This window comes from Lutra lutra, chromosome 11 (assembly GCF_902655055.1).
Source record: "Lutra lutra chromosome 11, mLutLut1.2, whole genome shotgun sequence".
Taxonomy (NCBI): Eukaryota; Metazoa; Chordata; class Mammalia; order Carnivora; family Mustelidae; genus Lutra; species Lutra lutra.
This window is the reverse complement of record NC_062288.1, coordinates 15778165-15803472: the sequence shown is the minus strand read 5'-3', so window position 1 is coordinate 15803472 and position 25308 is coordinate 15778165. Positions and strand designations below refer to the sequence as shown.

The following is a 25308-nucleotide window of genomic DNA, read 5'->3' as shown; positions in this document are numbered from 1 at the left end:
TCATTCTTAAAAGTTCTATCCAACAAGGAGATCTAATAATTGTAAATATCTATGCCCCCAACATGGGAGCAGCCAAATAAATAGCCAAATTCTAATCAAAATAAAGAGACATATTGTAAGAATACATTAATTGTAGGGGATCTTAACACACCACTCTCAGCAATAGACAGATAATCTAAGCAGAAAAGCAACAAAGAAACAGGAGCTTTGAATGACACAGATGGACCTCATAGATATACAGAACATCCCACCCTAAAACAACAGAATACTCATTCTTCTTGAGTGCACATGGAGCTTTCTCTAGAATAGACCACACACTGGGTCACAAATGAGATCTCAAACAATACCAAAAGATTGAGATTATTCCTTGCATATTCTCAGACCACAATGCTTTGAAACTGGAATTCAATCACAAGAAAAAGTTTGGAAGAAATTCAAACACTTGGAAGCTAAAGACCATCCTTCTCAAGAAGGTTTGGATCAACCAGGAAATCAAAGAAGAATTTAAACAGTTCATGGAAAACAATGAGAATGAAGACACATCCTTCCTAAACCTATGGGAGATGGCAAAGACAGTTCTAAAAGGAAAATACATAGCTACCCAAGCCTCCAACACTCAGTCAAAAAACCTGAAAAATCCCGGGGCACCTGGCTCAGTGGTTAAAGCCTGTGCCTTCGGCTCAGGTCATGATCTCAGGGTCCTGGGATCGAGTCCCACATTGGGCTCTCTGCTCAGCAGGGAGCCTGCCTCCTCCTCCTGTCTCTCTCTGCCTGCCTCTCTGCCTACTTGTGATCTGTCTGTCAAATAAATTTAAAAAAATCATTAAAAAAAACCTGAAAAATCCCAAATACACAAACTCTCTTCGCACCTTAAAGAACTGAAGAATCATGAAAAAAAATTAAGCCTACCCCATGCATGAGAAGGAAAATAATTAAGATTAGGACAGAGATCAGTGAGTTAGAAACCAGAGATACAGTAAAACACATCAACAAAACTAGAAGCTGGTTCTTTGAAACAATTAATAGGATTGATAAGCCACTGGCCAGGCTAATTAAAAAGAAAAGAGAAAGGACCCAAATTAACAAAATTATGAATGAAAGGGTAGAGATCATGACTAACACCAAGGAAATAGAAATAATCATCAGAAGTTATTATCAACAGCTATATGTCAATAAGTTAAGCAACCTAGAAGAAATTGATCCATTCCTGGAAACTTACAAACTTCCAAGGCTGAAAGAGGAAGAATTGACAACTTGAGTAGACCAATATCTAGTAACGAGATTGAAGCAGTGATCAAAAGACTCCCCAAAAAACAAGAGTCCAGGACCTGATGGATTCCCTTGGGAATTCTATCAAACATTCCAAGAAGAAATAATACCCATTTCCTGAAGCTCTTTAAAAAAATGGAAACAGAAGGAAAACTTCCAGACTCTTTCTATGAAGACAGCATTACCTTAGTCCCCAAACCAGATAAAGACCATATCAAAAAGGAGAATTTCAGACCAATGTCCCTGATGAATATAGATGCAATGATTCTCAACAAGATTCTAGCTAATAGGATCCAACAGTACATTAAAAAGATTATCCACAACAACCAGGTGAGATTTATTCTTCAGATGCAAGGTGATTCAACATTCACAAATTAATCAAAGTGATAGAACAAATCAGTAAGAGGAGAAGAACCACATGATCATCTCAATTGATGCAGAAAAAATATTTGACATTTCCTGTGGGATAGTAGGGATAGAAGGATAGAGGGAATATTCCTCAACTTCATATAACCCATCTATGAAAAACCCACAGGAAATATCATTCTCAATGGGGAAAAGCTGAGAGTCTTCCCACTGAGATCAGAAACACGACAAGAATGCCCACTCTTGATACTATTGTTCCACATGGTACTTGAAGTCTTAGCCTCAGCAAATTGGCAAAGAAGAAGTCAAACTCTTGCTCTTCACAGATGACATGATACTTTATGTCAAAAATTCAAAATATTCCACCCCTAAATTACTAGAATTCATAGAACAATTCAATAGTGTGGCAAATAGAAAATCAATGCACAGAAATCAGTTGCTTTCTTATACACTAACAATGAAACAATGGAAAGGGAAATTATGGAATTGATTCATTTAAAATAGCACCAAAAACCATAAGATGCCTTGGAACAGGGGGAGGAGTCAAGATGGTGGAGAAGTAGCAGGCTGAGATACATCAGATAGCAGGAGATCAGCTAGGTAGCTTATCTAACCATTGTAAACACCTACAAATCCAATGGGAAATTGAAGAGAAGAAGAGCAACAATTGTAGAAACAGAAAATCAATCACTTTCTGAAAGGTAGGACCTGTGGAGAAGTGAATCCAAAGTGAAGGGAAGATAGACCGCGGAGGGAGGGGCCGGCTCCCAGCAAGCAGCAGAGCAATGGAGCACTAAATCAGGACTTTTAAAAGTCTGCTCCACAGAGGGACATCGCTCCAGAGGCTAAACCTGGAGAAGCCCACGCGGGGTCAGCATAACCCCAGGTCCCGCGGGGTCACAGAAGGACCCGGGGTGTCTTAGTGTCGCAGAGTTCACAGGTATTAGAGTGGGGAAGCCGGCTACGTGACAAAGCTGAGGAGTGAGCTCTCAGCTCGGGGTTACCTTGAACTGGGCACAGGCTGGGTGAGCTCAGAGCATGACTGGAGGCCAGGGAGACAGAGTGACTGAGCAGTTGTCTCCAAGCGCATGGCTGGAGGCCAGGGAGATGGAAGCAACCAAGGGCTTTTCTCCAAGTGCGACCAGAGGCCAGGGAGGCAGAAGCGACCGAGCGCTTTTCTCTGAGGGTGCACTGAGGAGCAGGACCCCAAGCTCTCAGCTCCTCCAGGCCGGAGGTAGGAAGGCTGCCATTATCATTCCCGTCCTCCGGAACTAACTCTACGGAAAGCTTTCAGGGAACAAAAGTTCCCAAAAGCAAACCCGAGCGGATTACTTAGCCTGGCCCCTGATAAGGGGCAGGGGGCAATTCCGCCTCCGGCAAAGACACTTGGGAGTCACTACAACAGGCCCCTCCCCCAGAAGATCGACAAGAAACCCAGCCAGTTCTAACCCAAACATTAGAATAATTGGGATTCCAGAAGAAGAAGAAAGAGAGAGGGGAGCAGAAGGTATATTGGAGAGAACTATTGTAGAGAATTTCCCTAATATGGCAAAGGGAACAAACAGGAGATGCAAAGAACGCCCATCAAAACCAATAAAAATAGGTCCACAACCATCACCTGATATTAAAATTTACAAGTCTTAGCAATAAAGAGAAAATCCTAAAAGCAGCCCAGGAAAAGAAGTCTGTAACATACAAGGGTAAAAACATTAGATTGGCAGCAGACTTATCCACAGAGACCTGGCAGGCCAGAAAGAACTGGCATGATATATTCAGAACACTAAATGAGAAAAACATGCAGCCAAGAATACTATATCCAGCTAGGCTATCATTGAAAATAGAAGGAGAGATTAAAAGCTTCCAGGACAAACAAAAACTGAAAGAATTTGCAAACACCAAACCAGCTCTACAGGAAATATTGAAAGGGATCCTCTAAGCAAAGAGTGACCCTACACGTAGTAGATCATAAAGGAACAGAGACAATATACAGTAACAGTCACCTTAAGGCAATACAATGTCACTAAATTCATATCTCTCAATAGTTACCCTGAATGTTAATGGGCTAAAGGCCCCAATCAAAAGACACAGGGTATCAGAGCAGATAAAAAATCAAAGCCCATCAATATGCTGCCTACAAGAAACTCATTTTAGACCCAAAGACACCTCCAGATTTAAAGTGAGGGGGGAAAACAATTCAACATGCTAATGGACATCAGAAGAAAGCTGGGGTGGCAATCCTTATGTCAGATCAATTAGATTTTAAGCCAAAGACTATAATAAGAGATGAGGAAGGACACTATATCATACTCAAAGGGTCTGTCCAAAAAGAAGACCAAACAATTTTAAATATCTATGCCCCTAACATGGGAGCAGCCAACTATATAAACCAATGAATAACAAAATCAAAGAAACACATCGACTATAATACAATAATAGAAGGGGACTTTAACACTCCCCTCACTGAAATGGACAGATCATCCAAGCAAAAGGTAAAAAAGGAAATAAAGGCCTTAAATGACACACTGGACCAGATGGACATCACAGATATATTCAGAACATTCCATCCCAAAATAACAGAATGCACATTCTTCTCTAATGCACATGGAACATTCTCCAGAATAGACCACATCCTGGGTCATAAATCAGGTCTCAACTGGTATCAAGAGATTGGGATCATTCCCTGCATATTTTCAGACCACAATGCTCTGAACCTAGAACTCAATCACAAGAGGAAATTTGGAAAGAACTCAAATACATGGAGACTAAACAGCATCCTTCCAAAAATGAATGGGTCAACCAGGAAATTAAAGAAGAATTGAAAAAATTCATGAAAACAAATGATAATGAAAACACATAGTTCAAAATCGGTGGGGCACAGCAAAGGCAGTCCTGAGAGGAAAATATACAGTGGTACAAGCCTTTCTCAAGAAACAAGAAAGGTCTCAAATATACAACCTAACCCTACACCTAAAGGAGCTGGACAAAGAACAACAACGAAAGCCTAAACCCAACAGGAGAAGAGACATCATAGAGATCAAAGCAGAAATCAATGAAATAGGGGTGCCTGGGTGGCTCAGTGAGTTAGGCCTCTGCCTTTGGCTCAGGTCATGATCCCAGGGTACTGGGATCGAGCCCCGCATCGGGCTCTCTGCTCAGCGGGGAGCCTGCTTCCTCCTCTCTCTCTCTCTGCCTACCTCTCCGCCTACTTGTGATATCTCTCTCTCTGTCAAATAAATAAATAAATAAAATCTTAAAAAAAAAAAAAAAGAAATCAATGAAATAGAAACCAAAAAAACCAATAGAACAAATCAACAAAACCAGGAGCTGGTTCTTTGAAAGAATTAATAAGATTGACAACCCCCTGGCCAGACTTATCAAAAAGAAAAGAGAAAGAACCCAAATACATAAAACCATAAATGAAAGAGGAGAGATCACACCCAAACCAAAGTAATACAAACAATTATAAGAACATACTATGAGAAACTCTACGCAAACAAATTCGACAATCTGGAAGAAATGGATACATTTCTAGAGACATATAAACTACCACAACTGAACCAGGAAGGAATAGAAAACCTGAACAGACCCATGACCAGTAAGGAGATTGAAACAGTCATCAAAAACCTCCAAACAAACAAAAGCCCAGGGCAAGATGGCTTCCCAGGGGAATTCTACCAAATATTTAAAGAAGAATTAATTCCTATTCCCCTGAAACTGTTCCAAAAAATAGAAATGGAAGGAAAACTTCCAAATTCATTTTACGAGGCCAGCATCACCTTGATCTCAAAACCAGACAAGGATCCCATCAAGAAAGAGAATTACAGACCAATATCCTTGATGAACACAGATGCGAAAATTCTCACCAAAATACTGACCAATAGGATCCAACAATACATTAAAAGGATTATTCACCACGACCAAGTAGGATTTATTCCAGGGCTGCAAGGTTGGTTCAACATCCGCAAATCAATCAATGTGATACAATACATTAATAAAAGAAATAACAAGAACCATATGATACTCTCAATAGATGCTGAAAAAGCATTTGACAAAGTACAGCATCCCTTCCTGATTAAAACTCTTCAAAGTATAGGGATTGAGGGCACATACCTCAATATCATCAAAGCCATCTATGAAAAACCCATCGCAAATATCATTCTCAATGGAGAAAAACTGAAAGCTTTTCTGCTAAGGTCAGGAACATGGCAGGGATGTTCGTTATCACCACTGCTATTCAACATAGTACTAGAAATCCTAGCCTCAGCAATCAGACAACAAAAAGAAATTAAAGGCATCCAAATCGGCAAAGAAGAAGTCAAACTGTCACTCTTTGCAGATGATATGATACTATATGTGGAATACCCAAAAGGTTCCACTCCAAAACTGCTAGAACTTGTACAGGAATTCAGTAAAGTGTCAGGATATAAAGTCAATGCACCGAAATCAGTTCCATTTCTTTATAATAACAACAAGACAGAATAAAGAGAAATTAAGGAGTCAATCCTATTTCCAGTTGCACCCAAAACCATAAGATACCTAGGAATAAACCTAACCAAAGAGGCAAAGAATCTATACTCAGAAAACTATAAAGTACTCATGAAAGAAATTGAGGAAGACACGAAGAAATGGAAAAATGTTCCATGCTCCTGGATTGGAAGAACAAATATTGTGAAAATGTCTATTCTACCTAAAGCAATCTACACATTTAATGCAATCCCTATCAAAATCCCATCCATTTTCTTCAAAGAAATGGAACAAATAATCCCAAAATTTATATGGAACCAGAAAAGACCTCGAATAGCCAAAGGAATATTGAAAAAGAAAGCCAAAGTTGGTGGCATCACAATCCCAGACTTCAAGCTCTATTACAAAGCTGTCATCATCAAGACTGCATGGTACTGGCACAAAAACAGACACATAGATCAATGGAACAGAATAGAGAGCCCAGAAATGGACCCTCAACTCTATGGTCAACTCATCTTCAACAAAGCAGGAAAGAATGTCCAATGGAAAAAAGACAGCCTCTTCAATAAATGGTGTTGGGAAAATTGGACAGCCACATGCAGAAAAATGAAATTGGATCATTTCCTTACACCACACACGAAAATAGACTCAAAATGGATGAAGGATCTCAATGTGAGAAAGGAATCCATCAAAATCCTTGAGGAGGAGAACACAGGCAGCAACCTCTTTGACCTCAACCGCAGCAACTTCTTCCTAGGAACATTGCCAAAGGCAACAGAAGCAAGGGCAAAAATGAACTGTCGGGATTTCATCAAGATCAAAAGCTTTTGCACAGCAAAGGAAACAGTCAACAAAACCAAAAGACAACTGACAGAATGGGAAAGATATGTGAAAACGACATATCAGATAAAGGGCTAGTATCCAAAATCTATAAAGAGCTTAGCAAACTCAACACCCAAAGAACAAATAATCTAATCAAGAAATGGGCAGAGTACATGAACAGACATTTTTGCAAAGAAGACATCCAGATGGCCAACAGACACATGAAAAAATGCTCCACATCACTCAGCATCCGCGAAATACAAATCAAAACCACAAAGAGATACCACCTCACACCAGTCAGAATGGCTAAAATTAACAATTCAAGAAATGACAGTTGCTGGCGAGGATGTGGAGAAAGGGGAACCCTCCTACATTGTTGGTGGGAATGCAAGCTGGTGTAACCCCTCTGGAAAACAGTGTGGAGGTTCCTCAAAAAACTGAAAAGAGAGCTACCCGATGACCCAGCGATTGCACTACTGGGTATATATCCTAAAGATACAAATGTGGTGCTCCGAAGGGGCACGTGCACCTGAATGTTTATAGCAGCAATGTCCACAATAGCCAAACTATGGAAAGAACCTAGATGTCCACCAAGAGATGAATGGATAAAGAAGTGGTATATATATACAACGGAATACTATGCAGCCATCAAAAGAAATGAAATCTTGCCATTTGCGACGATGTGGATGGAACTAGAGGGTATTATGCTTAGCGAAATAAGTCAATCGGAGAAAGACAACTATCATATGATCTCCCTGATATGAGGAAGTGGAGATGCAACATGGGAGATTTGGGGGGTAGGAAAAAAAAATGAAAGAAGATGGGATTGGGAGGGAGACAGACCATAAAAGACTTAATCTCAAAAAACAGTCTGAGGGTTGCTGGGAGAAAGGGGGCCAGGAGAGGGTGGTGGGGATATGGACATTGTGGAGGGTATGTGCTATGATGAGTGCTGTAAAATGTGTAAACCTGGCGATTCACAGACTTGTACCCCTGGGGATAAAAATACATTATATGTTTATTAAAAAATTTAAAAATTAAATTAAAAAATATATGGAAAAAAAGACACCTAATCAAAGAGATACTCCAGGTATTATGGAACACTCATGGAAGAAATTGAAGTAGACACAAAAAGATGGAAAAACATTCCATGCTCATGGATTGGAAGAATAAACGTTGCTAAAATACCTATGCTGCCCAGAGCAACCTATACTTTCAACACCATCCTGATCAAAATACCATTGACATTTTTGAAAGTGCTGGAACAAACAATCCTAAAATTTGTATGGAACCAGAAAAGACCCTGAGTCCCCAAGGAAATATTGAAAAAACAAAACAAAACAAAACAAAACAAACAAACAAAGCTGGGGGCATCACGTTGCCTGATTTCAAGTTTTATTACAAAGCTATGATCACCAGGACAGCATTGTACTGGCACTAAAACAGGCACACGGACCAATGAAACAGAGTAGAGAGCCCAGAAATTAACCCTCAACTTTATGGTCAACTAGTCTTTGACAAAGCAGGATAAAATACACAGTGGAAAAAATAGATCTCTGATGCTGGGAAAATTGGACAGCTATGTGCCGAAGAGTGAAACTTGACCATTCTCTTACACCATACACAAAGATAAACTCAACACGAATGAAAGACCTCAATGTGACAGGAATCCATCAAAATCCTAGAGGAGAACATAGGCATTAACCTCTTCTACACTGGCCATGGCAAGGTTTTTCAAGACACATCTCCAAAGGCAAGGGAAACAAAAGTGAAAATTAACTTTTGGGACTCCATTAAGATAAAAAGCTTCTGCACAGCAAAGGAAACAGTTGACAAAACAAAGAGGCAACCCATGGAATGGGAGAAGATATTTGCAAATGACACTACAGACAAAGGGCTGATGTCCAAGATCTACAAAGAAACTTTTCAAACTCAACAACCAAAAAACTGATAATCAAGTCAAAATAGGGCAGAAGACATGAACAGACACTTCTCCAATGAAGATATACAAATGGCTAACAGACACATGAAAAACGGTTCATCATCATTAGCCCTGGGACACAGAGACCTTTTTGCTCAGGGACCTGGTCAGAGCACAGGGCTGTCGTGTTCCCAGGCAGCACAGTAGTACATGCCCTCATTGCTTTTCTCCAGATTCATCACCGACAGGGTACAGCTGTAGCTATCCCTGTCCTTTTTGGCGTTGACTTTGTCCACTTTCAGGACTGAATCCCTCCCTACATACGACCTGGACACAGAGCCTCTGTGGGGCACTACCTTCCTGGTGGTGGTACCAGTGGATGTAGTTGACCAAGGTGTCGACTTTGCATAGCAGAGAGGCTGTATTGCCCAAGTGCTCCACAACCACATCCTGCTCCTCAGCTTGAGCCCTGCTCCTGGGCCTATAGGAGGAAAAGGAGACAGTGGTGAGATAGGGATGGCAGGGAGACTCAGGACCTCCCCTGTACCCTGCACTGGGGAGAGAGGCAGGACTTACCAGGAAGCAGGAGAGTGCACAGGATGGCAAGGGGACCCAGCATGGTTCTGTTTCCCACCTGGTGGAAAGAAATCCTGGGTGACCTCCTGGCTGCACCTGCTGGGAGGACACTATCTGGGTGGTGGCAGAGGGCAGATTAGGATCTAAGCCTCTGCTTCCCTGAGGCTCCTACAGGTACTGGTGAGAGAGAGGCTGGAGGGAGGGAGGGGCCAGAGGGCTGGGACAGGTCTGACCACAAGGCAGGAGGGAACATCAATGGTTAGGCTGCTGAGAAACACTGAGGACTGTTGGTGCAAGGAGGGCACCAGCGATATAACAGCAATCCTTAACTGGACCTGAGCACCACACTAACTGGTTTCTGCTCATTGTTTGATCACATCCTGAAAATCATCCTTAGGATGAATGCTACTACTCTCAATTTAGAAATGGGGAAATCCTGGTTGGTATTTTAAGTAACTTTTCCAAGGCTGCATGCCTACAGGGAATTAGGTAGAGATATGAGCCAGGTCTGGCTGGAGACAAATCTCAAGCCTCATTTTTTTTTTTTAGATTTTATTTATTTATTTGACAGAGAGAGAGAGAGATCACAACTAGGCAGAGAGGCAGGCAGAGAGAGAGGAGGAAGCAAGCTCTCTGCTGAGCGGAAAGCCCAATGTGAGGTTCCATCCCAGGACCCTGAAATCATGACCTGAGCCAAAGGCATGACCTGAGCCAAAGGCAGAGGCTTAACCCACTGAGCCACCCAGGCGCCCTCCAATGGCCACTTGGTACTGACAGAGCATTGGGTGTGCAAGCTGCTGGGTAGGCAGGGACAAGCCGAGAGTAGAGATTCCTGAGGAAAAGGCAGCAGGCCCCCTGAGATAGCACTGGAGCATTTCTCTCACAGGTCTCATCAGATAATGGAAAAGCCCTAAGGTGACATGATAAGTGGGTAGTCTTTAACAAGCTAGTTCTCCTTTCCTTGTATGTCAGAGTGACCTCATTAGGTTGCATGAAGAGTGAGCAGGGAATGTAAGCAAAGCTTGTTGCCTGTCCCAGATGCATAGAAAAAGCTCAAGAAATGTGGGGGATTGGTGTTTCATCTTAAAACTGGACTGGTTGCAGTAGATGATTTCTGGGGTCCTCTTATAGGGATTATAGTTATAGGGAATATTACAGCCATGGAAAATCTGGGGGTGGGGGTGTAGACAGAGAGAGAGAAAGCATCTTTTAAGCTCTAAAGAGTAAGAGGCCATGAGGAAACTTTCAGCAAGGTTGCAGAATTCAAGAATATCTCTCACATTGGCCAGGAAGCAAGGAATATAAGTTGTTCTTGAAGAACAGTCGTTCAGATAACAGTGCTGGACCTCAGAACTTAGTAAAAATTCTTCTCAAACTGGTAAATAGCTTCTTGTCTTTCATGAGAGAGTATTTTTTAAAGGTTATAAAAATGTTATAACAAACTTTTTTTTAAAAGGTTATAACTATATATATATATATACACATATATATATATATGACAGGTTATTATTAAGTAATAACAAGTGCACTTAATTGAGTGTCAAGCATTGTGCGTATTGATTCCTTCCCTGCAAGCATAAAGCACGGGTTATTCATCCCATTCTGCAGATGAGACAGAGGCTAGGGATGTTGAGTAACTTACTTGAGATTGTCCAGCTAAGAGCACACCAAGAGCATTAAGTCTGCCAGGTTTTCGAAGACTGGGCCTACATAACCTACATTGTGATTCAGGAATTAATTTTGTCCTCATTGAGCTGTTGCTTTGAATACAAATTGTAATCTTGGTTTCAATAATGAGCTTTCTGCTTAAAATCTGTATTTTGCTTATTCCTTACACTGACTTCTTCCTCCCCCTGCTGGTCATTGCAGGTATGACATATATCTTACAGTTCTCTATATTGGAGCCCAGGTGAACAAAGTTTGTAACAGCAAGGATCAGCTTAGTGAGTGGAGAAGCCCAGAAATACTAGACAGGAAACCAGTTTTTCCAGTTGTATAATCAATGTGCTTGTTAGTTTTAGGTCAGTGGTTCATCCTTGAAGGGATCCAATATCCCCAGCCTCAAATGAGAGGATTGACTGATATGCGTGGTGTCGTATGTACCTGTGAAAACTATAGGGATTTGCTTGTGAGTATGCATATTTACGTTTATATAAATGGCACAACATTCCTGTCAATCCACGTCTGTCCATCTGTCTGTCCCCCAGTTCACTGGTCCTCGGTGCTGCTCCTGGTACCACTGGCTGCAGTCACTGCAGTCATTCATCCACTGACAGTGACAGACACTCATGTTGTTACATAAACTGGCTGTCACCAGCAAGGCTGTCCCTGACAGCTCAGTGGCTCTGCATCCTGGGAATAAACATTTCCCCAGGAATCTGATCCAGGGTGGCTGGTCCCAGTAAATACACAGACACGTTCTCCATAAACATTGCCCGTGCTCTGTAATCTGACAGTGAAGTTTTTACAGATCTGATGGCTTCCACAGAGCATCCCATTGTTTGAGGAGGTAATGGGCTCCTGTCTGATGATGAGGAAGCTGAGGGTCTCTGTTTGTACCTGGTGTCCACGAAGTGTCTCCCTCAGAGACGAGCTTCTCCGTGTGCTTCAGGTGCAGCAAAGTAGAGGCTAGCTCGCAGAGGCTACAGTGCACAGCAGAGCCATGCTACCTACACTGTGGCCGGGCCCCCCGTATCCTGCCTGTGAGCCCTGGAGTCAGTGCTCCTGTCGCTGTTTCTCAACTCCTCATCTGCAGAAAGGAAAATCAGTAGCTACTTCATAGTTTCACGAAGATTAAATAATGTAATACATGCAGAATGCTTAGGAGTGTGTTGGGCAAATGAAGATCATTAGTTATTACATTTATTTTTAACAGTAATTGATTAATATTGTATATGAATAAAAATAAAGAAATAATGACATTAACATTTAATTATTAAAATTAAGATTATACTAAATCATTTTTAATTAGTTGTGACTTGAAAGAGTTTAGTTTCTTAGATATCCTTTCTGAATTTTAGTTGTTACAACTATCCTCAGCTTATTATTCAAACTTTGTCTAAAGCACTTTCATTAAATAGAGATCTCAATATTATTGTCACAAAGTCTGTGGACAACATACTTTGCATACTATGGAGTCCTGTTTAAGAAAATGTGTCCCTCTCCAGCACCATGAAAGCATTCTATCATTTCTTGTCATATTCATATTCGGATTTGAGTCCACGTTGATCCTGGCATTAGCATGTCTCGACTCCTGTGAACTCATCATCACTCAGTCTCTCCTTTATTTGCTCCTTGAACTTGTATATAGGATCCCTGCAGCAGATTCAAAACAAAGAACAGGTCAGTAGAGACTTTATCAGTTACTGGGTAAATGAAGAAGTGAGTTGTATTGATTTCATGTGGAATTCAGTAAGAAACCTGAGTGGGCACTGGCGGAGAAGTGAACTGGTGAAGAACTCTGATGATATTCATTCCTGAGGAGCTTACATTGAGTACAGAATTATAGAGGGAAAAAGAGTAATCCAATAAAAGATATTAAGAATATTCTTGCATAGATATTGGGCCTGTGATTGGTCTTTTCTATTGCATATGGTCTAATAATTTATATGTCTGTAAATATAAAATGTCAGAAAAATAATGGCCAAAAATATGGCTGGTATGAAAAGAAACTCCTGGTTATTAAAATTGTCAGAATTTTAGTGATACATGGATGTTAGTAGTATATTGCACTTAGTGTCAGGCTGTAAACTTAATGAGTATCAGAATGTAAAATGCCTCCTTTTCCAGGAACCTCACTGTTTGCAGAGAGACTGTGTATGTGTGTGTGTGTCTGTCTGTGTGTGTGTGGTGATTTAATAACAAATACTGACTCTCCCGCTGTTTTAATACTTACAGAGCTTCACACCCAATGTGCCCTGACTCCCATTCTGTCAGTCAGGCTACTGTTGGCATCACTCTGGGCAGCTGTCATGTTACTAGTAATCCTAGTTGGGGGACGGAGGGACAAGGTCATGTAGGATGATCTTTGGGCTCCCCAACAACTGGGCGAGCCCCGCCTCTGCCTTTCAGGGTTCCCATTTGTGGGGAGACTGCTTTTGCATGGTGGATGTTGTGGGGGACGAAACTTAGTTTGCCAACACACTAGCTTGCTAGACGCTGGGAGGAGTGAGAGCACCAGAAGCCAGGGAGGGTTGGGGCACCACAGAGAAGCCCACATTGGCCTGGTGCATGTTCAAGGGCTGGAGACAGAGTGATGTGGGCAGGAACCCAGCCTGGCAGAGCTTTTCCAGGCATTAGGAGCTTCTGGCTCAGACAGGTGTCTTTTGGGAACAGGTGCCTTCCCAATGTCAAATGTCTAGTTCAAATGGTTCTGGATTATGTGTCTGTCAGCTGACAACAGCTGTGACCAGTGCCTTTTATTCCCAAAGTGATCTTGTCACAGGTCCGGCCTCACATATGTTCTGTACCATCACTGTCTATAATGGTGAAGCCTCGTTTTCCAGTGTGAGCTCCTGAAAACTGCAGTTCTCTCTCCTGGTCATGACTGTCCTTCCAGCTTTTTCCTCAGCGGCTTTCGGCTGGGAGTTCCCCATCATCCCACTCCCTTCTTGCCTGGATGCTGATGTGGTTACTTGATTTCAAAATGTCACCTCAACAGGTAGAAGAAGAACCAGTTAGTGTCACCCCAGGATAGGCTCCTGAGACAATGGGACTGAGCTAGAAGGAAGACCCTAGAAGGGCTGATTTGAAGGGAGTTGCATTCAACGGGGGTAGGGGTGTGGGTGTGTGTGTGAAGTGGGTCTCGGGTCTCCATTCTTCAGTGAGCCCAGAAGAAATCCAGAGCAGGTGGAGGACAAGGTGGGGAGAGAACGTGGCTCCTCTCTCCAGCTGTCAGGCCAGGCTTCCCTAGAAGACAGTGTGAGCCCTGGGGGAAAGGACATTCCAACACCTGAAACAGCCAGCACTTCTTTGTTCCTGGTGATCCCAGTCCTAGGACACTAAGCACTGTGTGCATATGAACGGCCCTGTCCCTCAGGGAAAGAGAGATGGAAACCAGTCAGGCTGAGCTGAGACAGCAACTCTAAGAGTCAGCGACCCTCCAGAGTCTCCTGTGGCTTCATAGGTGCTGTAAGCCTGTGCTTGAAAGGCCCGCCTGCAGCCCCTCAGACTTGATGTGCCAGTGACAAAGCTTTCCACACCCTCTGTGTGTGCAGCATCATCAGTTTCATCTTCCAAACCTAATATTGGGTGAGCTCCTTCCCCCCACTGCTTCTAAAGGGTGAACATTATTATTCCTCTAACTTTCTTCTCCTTCAAGGTGTTTTGGATGTTCATGTTAATTTTAGTGTATGCTTGTTAACTTGCGCTCCAAATGCCTGCTGCACTGAATCTTTAATGAATTTGCTAAGAACTACCATCATGACAATATTGAGTCTTCTAACCCATAACATGGATACTCTCTGGACTTATTTAGATATTCTTTAATTTTTCTTAATTTTATTAATTCATTTTATTAATTTTTCTTAGATTCTTAAATTTTCTTGTATTTCTTAATATTCTTATTCTTAAATTTTATTAATTTTTCTGCAATATTTTGTAATTTTCCACATACAAGATTTGCTCTTCTTTTCTTAAATTAATTCCTAAATGTTTTATTTCTTTTTGTTCTATTGTAAATGGAATTGTTTCCTAAATTTCATTTTCAATTGGTCAAGCCAGTATATAGAAATCCAACTGATATTTTGTACGTTGAATGTCTACCTTGTGATGATGCTGACCTTGTTCATGACTTCTACTTTTGGTTTTGTGTGCGTGTAGATTCTATGGAATTACCTACAAACAAGATAATGTCATCTGTGGATGAAGACATTTTGGCATTTCCTTTTCAATCTGCTAGAGATCTTCGTATTTTTTCTAGTCGCACTCTCTAGAATCTGTATTACCATGTTGAATAGAAGTGTCAAGAGCAAACATCCCAGTCTGGTTCCTGTTCTTTGGAGGAAAGCATTCAGTCCTTCCTCATTAAATATGATGTCAGCTCTGGGTTTTCATAGGTGCCCTTTATCAGGTTGAAGATGTTCCTCTGTGTTGAGACTGTTTCTTCTGCCAATGGAACTATTCTCTTAAAGCACTCTAGTGAATATTTCATTTCAGTTTACAACTTTTCTATTCTAGATTTTATTTCTTTTAAATATATGTTTGTTTTCTAACTTTGGTATACTTCTTACAATATGCATTTTTGCCTTTTTGTATTTATTTCATTTATTTGTTTTATTTTTGGCTCCCGTCCACCACCAGCAGGTCCAGGAAGTCGCAGTCACCAAGGTCCAAGTAGAGCAGCAACGCGCACCTGCGGCTGGTGCACAGGCTGAAGCTGAGCTCTCCACTGCTTGCCATGCCTGCCCAGCACGCATAGCAAGCCCAGGGCCCAGGGCCCCCGCCCAAATGCAGGCCGCCAGCGCCAGCCTCCAACGCCAACACCCGCAGCAGCAATGGCGGCGATGGCGACAGCGACGACGGCCGCCACAGGCTCTGCGCCCAGATGCGGCTCAGGCTTCATAGCTAAGGGGGCAGGGGGCGGGCAGGGGCCGGGCGTCACCCGCGCGTCCACCGGGCGGAGCAGGGCTCCCTCGCTGGCTCACAGTACCATGGGACCGGCTGTGGGGCAAGGTGCAGGGCCCAGGTACTGGCTACCAGGGACTGAGGCAGCGGTGGCAAAGGGGCCCCTCCCTCGCTGTAGGCTCCAAGGAAGGATGCTGGAGGGATGCCTTAGCAACCACCAAGAACAAAGCTGTGATCCTCCTGAGTATTTTAAACGTGTTTTTGAACATGAACTTGTTATAGCTACTTCGAAGTAACCGCACACCTCAAAGAGTTTGTATTGAGTGGTAAGGATTATAACCCCTAACAATAGTCACAATTTGGCGATTCTCGACTGTCTTATTATTATTATTATTTTTTTAAAGATTTTATTTATTTGTCAGAGAGAGAGGAGAGCGAGCGAGCACAGGCAGACAGAATGGCAGGCAGAGGCAGAGGGAGAAGCAGGCTCCCCGCCAAACAAGGAGCCCGATGTGGGACTCGATCCCAGGACGCTGGGATCATGACCTGAGCCGAAGGCAGCTGCTTAACCAACTGAGCCACCCAGGCGTCCCTCTTATTATTTTTTATTGAAAAATATTTTGTTAAAAATATATTGTGGCAACTTGAGATTGTGACCTTTCTCCAAAAGGTTGCTTTCATTGCTGTTTGCATGCTGAGAAAGTTGCTTGGACTTAATCTGTGATAGTCTATCTCCCGCCGTATATGGCTGCTCATGACTCTCCTGTTTTCTTTCTTAGTTATTTTAGTTTTCAGCCTAGCTTCCTGCGAATCACCCTGTGTCTACATAGCTTCATGGTTGCCAAGATTACTTAGGGATGTGTCCCAGCAGCTTGATTAAGACTTCCCTTCTGCCAAATGGTTTTGTTTTAGGTCTTGGGTAGCACATTCCTATTTTACACAATTAGCACATAGATTGTACGTGCTAAAGTGTACATCTTCTCAGCTTATACTTTTTCTGAGTCTTTTCATGGCTCCTCTGCATAAGACGATCACCTCACTGTCAACCAACAGTGTGTGGCTGGTTTGGGCTTTTTTGAGTCCCTGCTAAGCACGCACACAGCTTCAGCCGAGCACATGCTTGCTGCAGTCATGACCCCAACCACAGACCAGCAGAGCTCCTGGCCTTCCTGCTTGCACACCACATAGCTTGTCAGCTCACCTTCGCATTGCTGCCTTCCCAGATTAACCCAGCTCCTTACAGTGTGTGACTTTGGAACCCATTCACAAGGCCTCTCCTATCTGGGAGGAAACTTCCGGCTCACGATGCTTGGTGTGGGAGCTGGGGGATAAAAAGGAGCAATGCAGATGAGTGCACTGCTGTCGTTCCTGAATTCTGTAGGTTTTCAGATATAAACCATTCTCAAACAATTGTGCAAATCGGACATTTCCCAACCACCGAAATAGTCACTTTTGTTGCTCCAGTCTAGTTTTATTTTTAGCATTCATGGGAAGATTTGTTGACCATAAAGAGGACCTTGCTAACATTCACTTTTAAATTATGTAAACTATACGTATTATTATGTTTTAGTAATAATTTATTTAGAACTCCCAAATAATCCCAAGACATGTCAGCTCCATGAGGCTCAAATGCCATTATCTTGACAGGTGGGCAGTGAGCCTAGAAACAGGAAGACGTGGTGTGACCATCTCCTCAGACTTGTTTCCAGGTGAGAAGGCATGTAATCTGCCCCAGTGTCTCTACAGCAGTTTAATAGGCTGGAAAGTGAAGCCTCCCAACAGCGATGCCTTGTCTGTGTATTTTACCACAAACTTCTCCTGAACTTTGTAACACTTATGAGGTTAAGATGTGGAACACATCTTTTCTTAAGGTTCTCTGGTATTTATTCGCCTATACCAGATAGGTTCTTGGCTATAATGCAGCAGACATTCTCAGGAAAAGAAAATACCTTACTTGAGGTATATTATCTGAGAGGATTAAAGCAACTGTGAGGCAGGCTGCTTCCTTCATGTGTGAGTCGGCTCTATCCCTCACCTGTTACCCTGGTCTTCCTGTAGCTACTTTTTTTTTTATGTCCCTTCCCTGATTGTGACAGTAACACAGGCTTTTTTAAAAAATGTGCATAGAACAAAATCATAGAACCTGTGAACTCTGTGACACATCAGTGTGGACAGTTTGTCTCTTTCTCATTTTGTGTCTGTATGTTCACATAATTGTGGTCATATCACCGATATTATTCATATCTTGTTTTAAATTCTAATGTAAAAGTAATAAAGTTATTTTGCTCAAGCAATTTTGGAAGATCCAGAAATGATTGAAATCACCTGGGTATTTCCTTCTCTTTCTGATTTGCAAACACACACACACACACACACATATATATGTATAAGTTTTTATTTTTATAAATATGGTCTTATGGGATATACAGGTTTTTCATTACATATTTGCTTTTGCTTGATAGCATGAGTATTTACCGAATTGTTGCCTAATACATAAATATAAATTTTAGTGCAAAATATTTCATGGAAATATAATAATTATTTAACTTTTCTTCTATTCTTGGACATTTAGACTTTTTCTGGTTTTAGAGAAAAATATGCATGAAGGAAAACAGGTATTATTTTGTCAGAGCTATTTCATGAATAAAAAATTGCTGGATGTAATGACACAAATGTGTGCATTTGTGCAGGTCAGGTAAGCTCCATCTGTGATGTTCTGAGAATAGACCAAATGACAGAAGTGCCACCAGGAGGGGTGTGGGAGTCTGAGGATTAACCAGAAAGAGTTTTGTAAGGTGGAGAAAGGGGCTAGGAGGGTATGTACATTCTGGCGTTGGGACCCAAATCTCCAGAATTCGGTGGTGTGGTCACATAATATCCTGTGTCAGGTGGGGAGTCACATATACACCAGGTCCACTGATGATGTCTAAGCAAGAGGTGAATTTACAATGTACCCTGAGAAAGAGCTCTCTCCCAAATATACTGGGCTGAAGGAGTAACATGGGCCCATGCTCACAGAAGCCAAAGCTCACACTGAAGTTGGTTCTCTGTATAGAACAAGAGGAGTGAAATCTATGTCACAATATGCTTTGTGAAGTCAGACTGTAAAAGCCAAAGCAGTGATGTCTGCAGTAGAGTTTTGTTTCCCATGGCCTGAACAGATTGGATCCTGGGATTGGGCACAATCTCTGTTCCATGCTTGGGTGGCATGTGGGTGTGGACACTTACTTTTTATGCTCACATCACTGAACAGCCCTCCTCTGCTCCACACCCTCCCAAACACACTTATCTGTTGTGCAAGTCTTCTACTAAGTCTTCTTCTAAGACTTCTACTAAGTCTTCTACTAAGCATTGCTCAGCCTGGCTCTGCAGTCACTTGTCCCTGTAGGGGACTGGCATGACTCAGTCTGTGAAATTCAGTGACACAGTTGAACTCAGAGCCTCTGTATGTCCATGTGTTCTTGTGAGGAAAGAAGAACCTGCTGTTGTGTTGTCTACAGTCACCCTGTGCTAGTAACCTCATGGGCATGGGTCTCATATCTCATGTCACCCTGCCACACGGACAAAATAAGACCAAAAGTCTGAGCCTCAGTAAATCACCAGCCATGGAAAAGCACAGATCCTGGTGGAATGTCAGGGATCACCTAGTGCTACAAGAAATCTCTGCTGTTTCCTTCAGAACAGTGTCATCAGAGTGGACTGAGTGTGCAGCAACTCAACAGCCCTGGGCATACAATCCTAACTCACAAAGCAGCTATAGAGGGACCCTCACCCATAGCCAAAGAGTATATTTGAGAGCAGAAGCATGTGTGCAGATGGATATTTTCTTTCCATTAGCTGTGGCCTTTTGGAAATGAGCAAAGTTGGCTGTGGTTTAACTGTTCTTATTTCATCTTTCAACACCAGAGCCAGTGGTTGTAGAGCCCCAACCAGCAGGGGCCAGTTTGACTTCAAGCACTTCCAGGAATCAACCGCAGTTGAAGGAGTACATAGCGCCCTCCTTCCACCCACATTGTTTCCAGGACCACCACCCTCCCCCTCTTTGCACCTCCCAGTCCAGGGCAGCCCAGGTCCAGTTGGGGAAGGAAAGTGCTAGAGAGTTGGAAGCCACAGGACCCAGCACCTAGGACCCCCAGCAGTGACATTAGCCCACAGGGCTTAACTAATTTGCTAGTTTCCTCTCTGTGCCTCCATGCTTTCCACACAAAGAAATAGTTTCACATGGCTGAGTAAAGGCCCAGACATTTGTCCTAAGAGGTCTGAAGAAATTTTTGACAAGGAGTAGATCAAAATTAAATTTCCTCTTTCTTGTATCTTGTGGGCTTTATGTTGTTTCCACATGGGAACCTCTACTTGGTTTCCAAAAGCACCTGTTTCACAAGAACTGAATCTGATTGTAAAGAAAGAAAAAATCCTTCCCAATTTTAAATGAGGTATTGTTTAAATTCTAATATATTAAAGTTACTACATTAAATGGATTTATTAACAAAAATACAAAAATAAACAATCACTACCTTTTTTGCCACTTACCACACACTGATTATTTTGTTTTATATCCATGTGTGTAGAAATATACATACACATATTAATGAGTGCCCTAATTGTTAGTGTGTTTGCATGTGTATGTGTGTGTTTCTCTTATTTCTAACGTAGAGCTGCCAACAGTAGAGGCTAATGTTGTTGAGCATTCACATGTACCCAGGAAAGTTAACTCATTTTATCCACACATCTCCAAGAGATGGGTCACTTTAACTCCATTTGACAAATGAAAAAACTATGTCAGAGAGTTCAAATAGCTATAGATCCAAGATTTAAGCCCAAGCATATGGAGTTCAGAAGTCAAGCACTTAACCGCTTCACCATTTTACCTTTTCAGTGTTAGTGCAGCTCTCTTGGGGTTCTTGTGACATCAGGAAACTTGGTGCCTGTGACACACTGGAACAGGTCTGAGCACAGCCACCAGTCATGCAACATGTTATAGTGTCACCACCAGAGTGTATTAAACCAAATGAGTCTGAATCTGCTAAACTTTGCAGGAGAAATACCTGGAAACCTTCATTGTCTGTGGCTCACCTAGGATCAGTGCCCCAAAGAAAGCTTCATAAGGACTATCTCAGAGAAAGAATTAGAAATGTGGAATTGACCATTATTACAAGTGATGCTGAATTGGAAGACTCAGTTGTCATGCTGTCCTTTACTTTGGACCCTCAGTTAGCACCAAATAATTACACTGAGGCCAAAGAAGACTTTTGATTGCTTTTATTATGCTTATTATGAAAAACACACAAATGTCAGGTAACAGGCATGTTGGCTTCCAGGTATATAAAATAAAGACTTCAAGGCAGTTATCTGGTTGAAGAGTTCAAGGAATGCAGTTGTAAGGTGTATGGTGGCTGTACCCAGAGGAATGGGGACTGGGTGGCTGGGAGCTGGTGGACAACAATGAGCAGGTGGTGCAAAAGACTCTGTGGATGCCCCCTGGCCCGGCCCCTGAGTCATGGCAGAATTTGTTCTAGCTGCAGAGTGAAAGCTTCTGTTTGCCCAGGGGTTTGTAAGTCTGTTCTTGGATAATGACACAAGAAAAAGACACATGTGAACTGAAATAACCCAATCTCAGAAAGAAGTCTCACTAGATCCTCAGCAGACACTTTTAGGGACACTAGTCAATGGTGAGAAGTAACACCTTGTGCCACCATGTGTTAGGAACTCTTCCCACTGCCACTGAGTGCTGGTCTCCCAAGCAGAGAGATGATGATGATGACGGAGTAGACCAGGCTCTTCAGGAGGAGGAGGAGGTATGTATAGTAGATAGATGTGTTCCCAATTTGCAGCCACAGGGTGTCTAAAAGGAGCATTTCATTAATTTCACGTGTTGTTTTGAAAGGCTAGGACTTATTAATGGGCGAAGGGTGACTGTATACACTTCTGATGACTTAGGTTAAAGTGACACACTCACACCAGCACAACTGGAGAATAAACACCTACAACACCAACTCCATCACTGCCGTCCCCAAGACAACTCAGAACACAGTTTGCTGGTCAAGTCATTCAAACTCCTGTGAAATTCACCTAGAACTTTCCTAAGTAATAAAAAGTAAGGCTGTGTTTATAACGAATGAATCCAATGGGAAAAAGGCATTGGTGATAAATAGCTTTTAACATTCCTTCTTCCCTACCATGTTTCAAAGTAAGAATAAGAGGCAATATAAGTTCTGTAGAAATTTCATTGATAGCAATTAGTTTAAAGTAGATACAATATCTGTACTTTGTAACACATCAAAATTGTGTTTGGATCTTATAAATCTGACTCATGAGAAAAAAAAAGAGTAAGAGGCAATATCCATTAAGTACAAACTAGCTGTTACTTATTTTGACAAATTCGTATGCAAAACATAAACCTTATTTAATTTTTCAATAACCTATGAGATTATTATTATTTTCACTCCCTTTTCTACAAATAAACTGAGGACAGAGATAGAAGGGCTGATTTCATGCAACTAGTAAGTACCAGAAGTCAGATTTCAATCCCAGCAACACGTCATTTAAGAACACTTTCTCAGCTGCTCTATATAATTCTGCATATTCACATGCAAAAAATAACAAAGACATCAAAATGATTAAGCAAAACTATAAATTAGGATGATGATAATGAAGATGGTGATGATGATGGTTAGAGTCCACAAGTCCCTTGATATTGGACACGGAGGGTGGATCAGCAAGGCTAGACCCTATCCTCTTCATCATTATCTTTGTTCATATCTGGAGAGAAAATGCCAGGAGCTAGTACTTACGATGTAGCAGCTAAGTGAGATACCTATGCTGGACATTTCACATATGTCACGTTATATCTTCTATGACTGAGTTAGGTGTTATTTGTGTTATTTTTGGTGTGTTCAGAAAATGTAAATAGTTTAGCCATAGTCACGCAACTGATAATTAAAAGAGTGGAGTTTAAGTCCACTCTGTGGCACCAGAAGGCCTGCACTCACACCCCCTCCCCATGTGTACACCTGTCTCAGGGTCTCGGGTTTGGGAATTAGAGGAAGAATAGAAACTAAGATAGTATATGATCTTTCGATTCAGATGGTCTGGGATGAAGCCCTAGATCTTGCTGTGTGGTATGGAGACAAATAAATTTAGCTTATTGCCCTCCTGTGTAAAATGGGAATAAAATCCTTCACAGTGAGTATTAGGAGAATTAAACAAAATGCACTCACAGTGCAGCACACCTTCTGTACAAGAAGCTCTCAGTGTCAGTTCATGTTCTTAAGTACCAAGAAGAACAATTTTTTTAACCTAGAATCAATCTGAAAAAAACAATCTAGAAGTGATTGATATACTGTTCTCCTCAGTCAGTAGTAACAAAGGTCATAGAAGTGAATGAATTCCATTGTTGAAAGAATTGAGAGCACATCACTGCACCCAAAGCAGCATTTACTGTGTGATGATGATTCCTGAGAGATGATGGATTGTCTTAAAATATCACTCAGTCTATTGTTCAAGATCCAGCCATTCTGAGGTTTTTCCCTGAAGCCAGAGAAGTTCAATGGTGATGTTGATGAGGAGGAAAAAATGCTACAGCAGACCATAAAGGCAAACATAGACAAAATCTTACCATTTTCATCATTCAGAGAAGATTTTGTGGAGTTAATAGCAGCAAGCTCTGAAAGAAATGAGTGTAAGTATTATTCAATTGTTCAAATCCATTATTTGATGTGTGTCTGTGTTCTGGAGAGATAGATAGATAGGTAGATGATAGATGATAGATAACAATTAGAAAGGAGAGAGGAGAGCCTTTACTAATATGAGCCCCACAATTCCAGAATTGATTGTTCTGAGTCTGTGTAACTCAGTAAATCAATTTAAAATTTTATTTCTGTATATAAGGATGTTGAACTACACGAATTATGCATTTCTTTCTTTTTTACTCCCAGAGCTGGAGGATAAATGCCTAAGACTATCTTGTTTTCCTTCTCTGCTCATAGCTCCTAGCACAGTGCCTACTGCAAAGTAGGTGTCGTATAAAAACGTGTTGAATGGAAACATAACCAGAAACTGGATGCTGTACAGTCCTCAGCACCCACTGCTGACATGAAGTGCTGTTAGCAAGATGAATTCATCCAACCCTAGAATCACAGCAGAATCTTACATATTGGAAGGAGTCTGGTTTAGGTCAATTTCCCATCTAAGCAAAAGAAAACAGTCCTACCTTTCAAATCACACAAGCTTCAGTATCCTCAGATACCGCACATGATTTTCTGGAGTGGTGGTATTTGCAGATATGACAACAATATGAATGAAAGCTTATACCTATTAAATGATTATTACTGTGCCAGACATGGGTTCACATATATTATGTCATCTGATCCCCCAGTTACACTGATATAAGCTCAATTTGGAGGAGTCCATCTTACCCAGAAGGAAATAAGATTTAAAGAGTCTATGTACCTTGTAAAAGCAGTGATTGTTAGAGCCAGCCCTCAAAGGATGGTTGTGGGCATTTAGATGAGTGAGAGCATGTGAAAAGCCCCTTGTAAAACACCCCATAGAAATACAACATAACTCCCCATTGTGCACTGTCAAACACCATCTATTCCAGATATCTTAGTCTTTCATCTTATCATCTGACCTTTTCATTACAGATGCTCATTTAAAAAAAATATTTATTTGAGAGGGAGAGAGCATGAGCAGAGGAAAGAGAAGTAGAGGGAGAAGCAGACTCCCCACTAATCAGAGAGCCCAGGGGCACCTGGGTGGCTTAGTCAGTTAATTGGCTTTCTTTGGCTCAGATCATGATCCTGGGTCCTGGGATCCAGCCAACCTTCAGGATCCTTGCTCAGTGGGGATCCTGCTTCTCCCTCTCCCTCTGCTTACCTGTAGCTCCCCCTACTTATGCCCCCCCTCTCTCTTCCTCATTCTCTCTCTCTCTCTGTGTCAAATAAATAAATAAATAATTAAAAATATAAAAAAATAAACAGGGTGCCCAATGTAGAGCTCAATCCCTTGACCCTGGCTGGGATTAAGACCTGAGCCAAAAGCCTATGCTTAACCAACTGAGCCACACATTCACCCCTGAATGTGAACTTGTTGGCAGGGATAGAATGAAGACCAAGTCACATTTAGAGCCATCTGAACACACACAAAAAATGAGTTGTATTTACCTATAGTGTGGAAGACAAAATGAAACACAGAAGCACCCAACATACATACAAAGACAAAAATCAATAAAATGATCATTGACCACAGGATACAGGAAGAAAGAGTTGCAAGGCTCATTTGTTTTACCCTTTTTCTTTTCTGTTTTCTTTTTTATTTCTATATACATA

General features: G+C 41.7%; 1 pseudogene and 1 gene segment (V, D, J or C); both read right to left on the bottom strand.

Annotated features, from left to right (window-relative positions):
* Positions 1-25308, bottom strand: part of LOC125080858 (T cell receptor gamma constant 1-like) — a 146946-nt gene that overhangs the window by 21373 nt on the left and 100265 nt on the right. Inside the window, 1 exon segment of the C gene segment in view lies at positions 23598-23645. Within this exon segment, the coding sequence occupies positions 23598-23645 (48 nt within the window).
* On the bottom strand, positions 8986-9633 carry LOC125080860 (T cell receptor gamma variable 4-like; annotated as a pseudogene).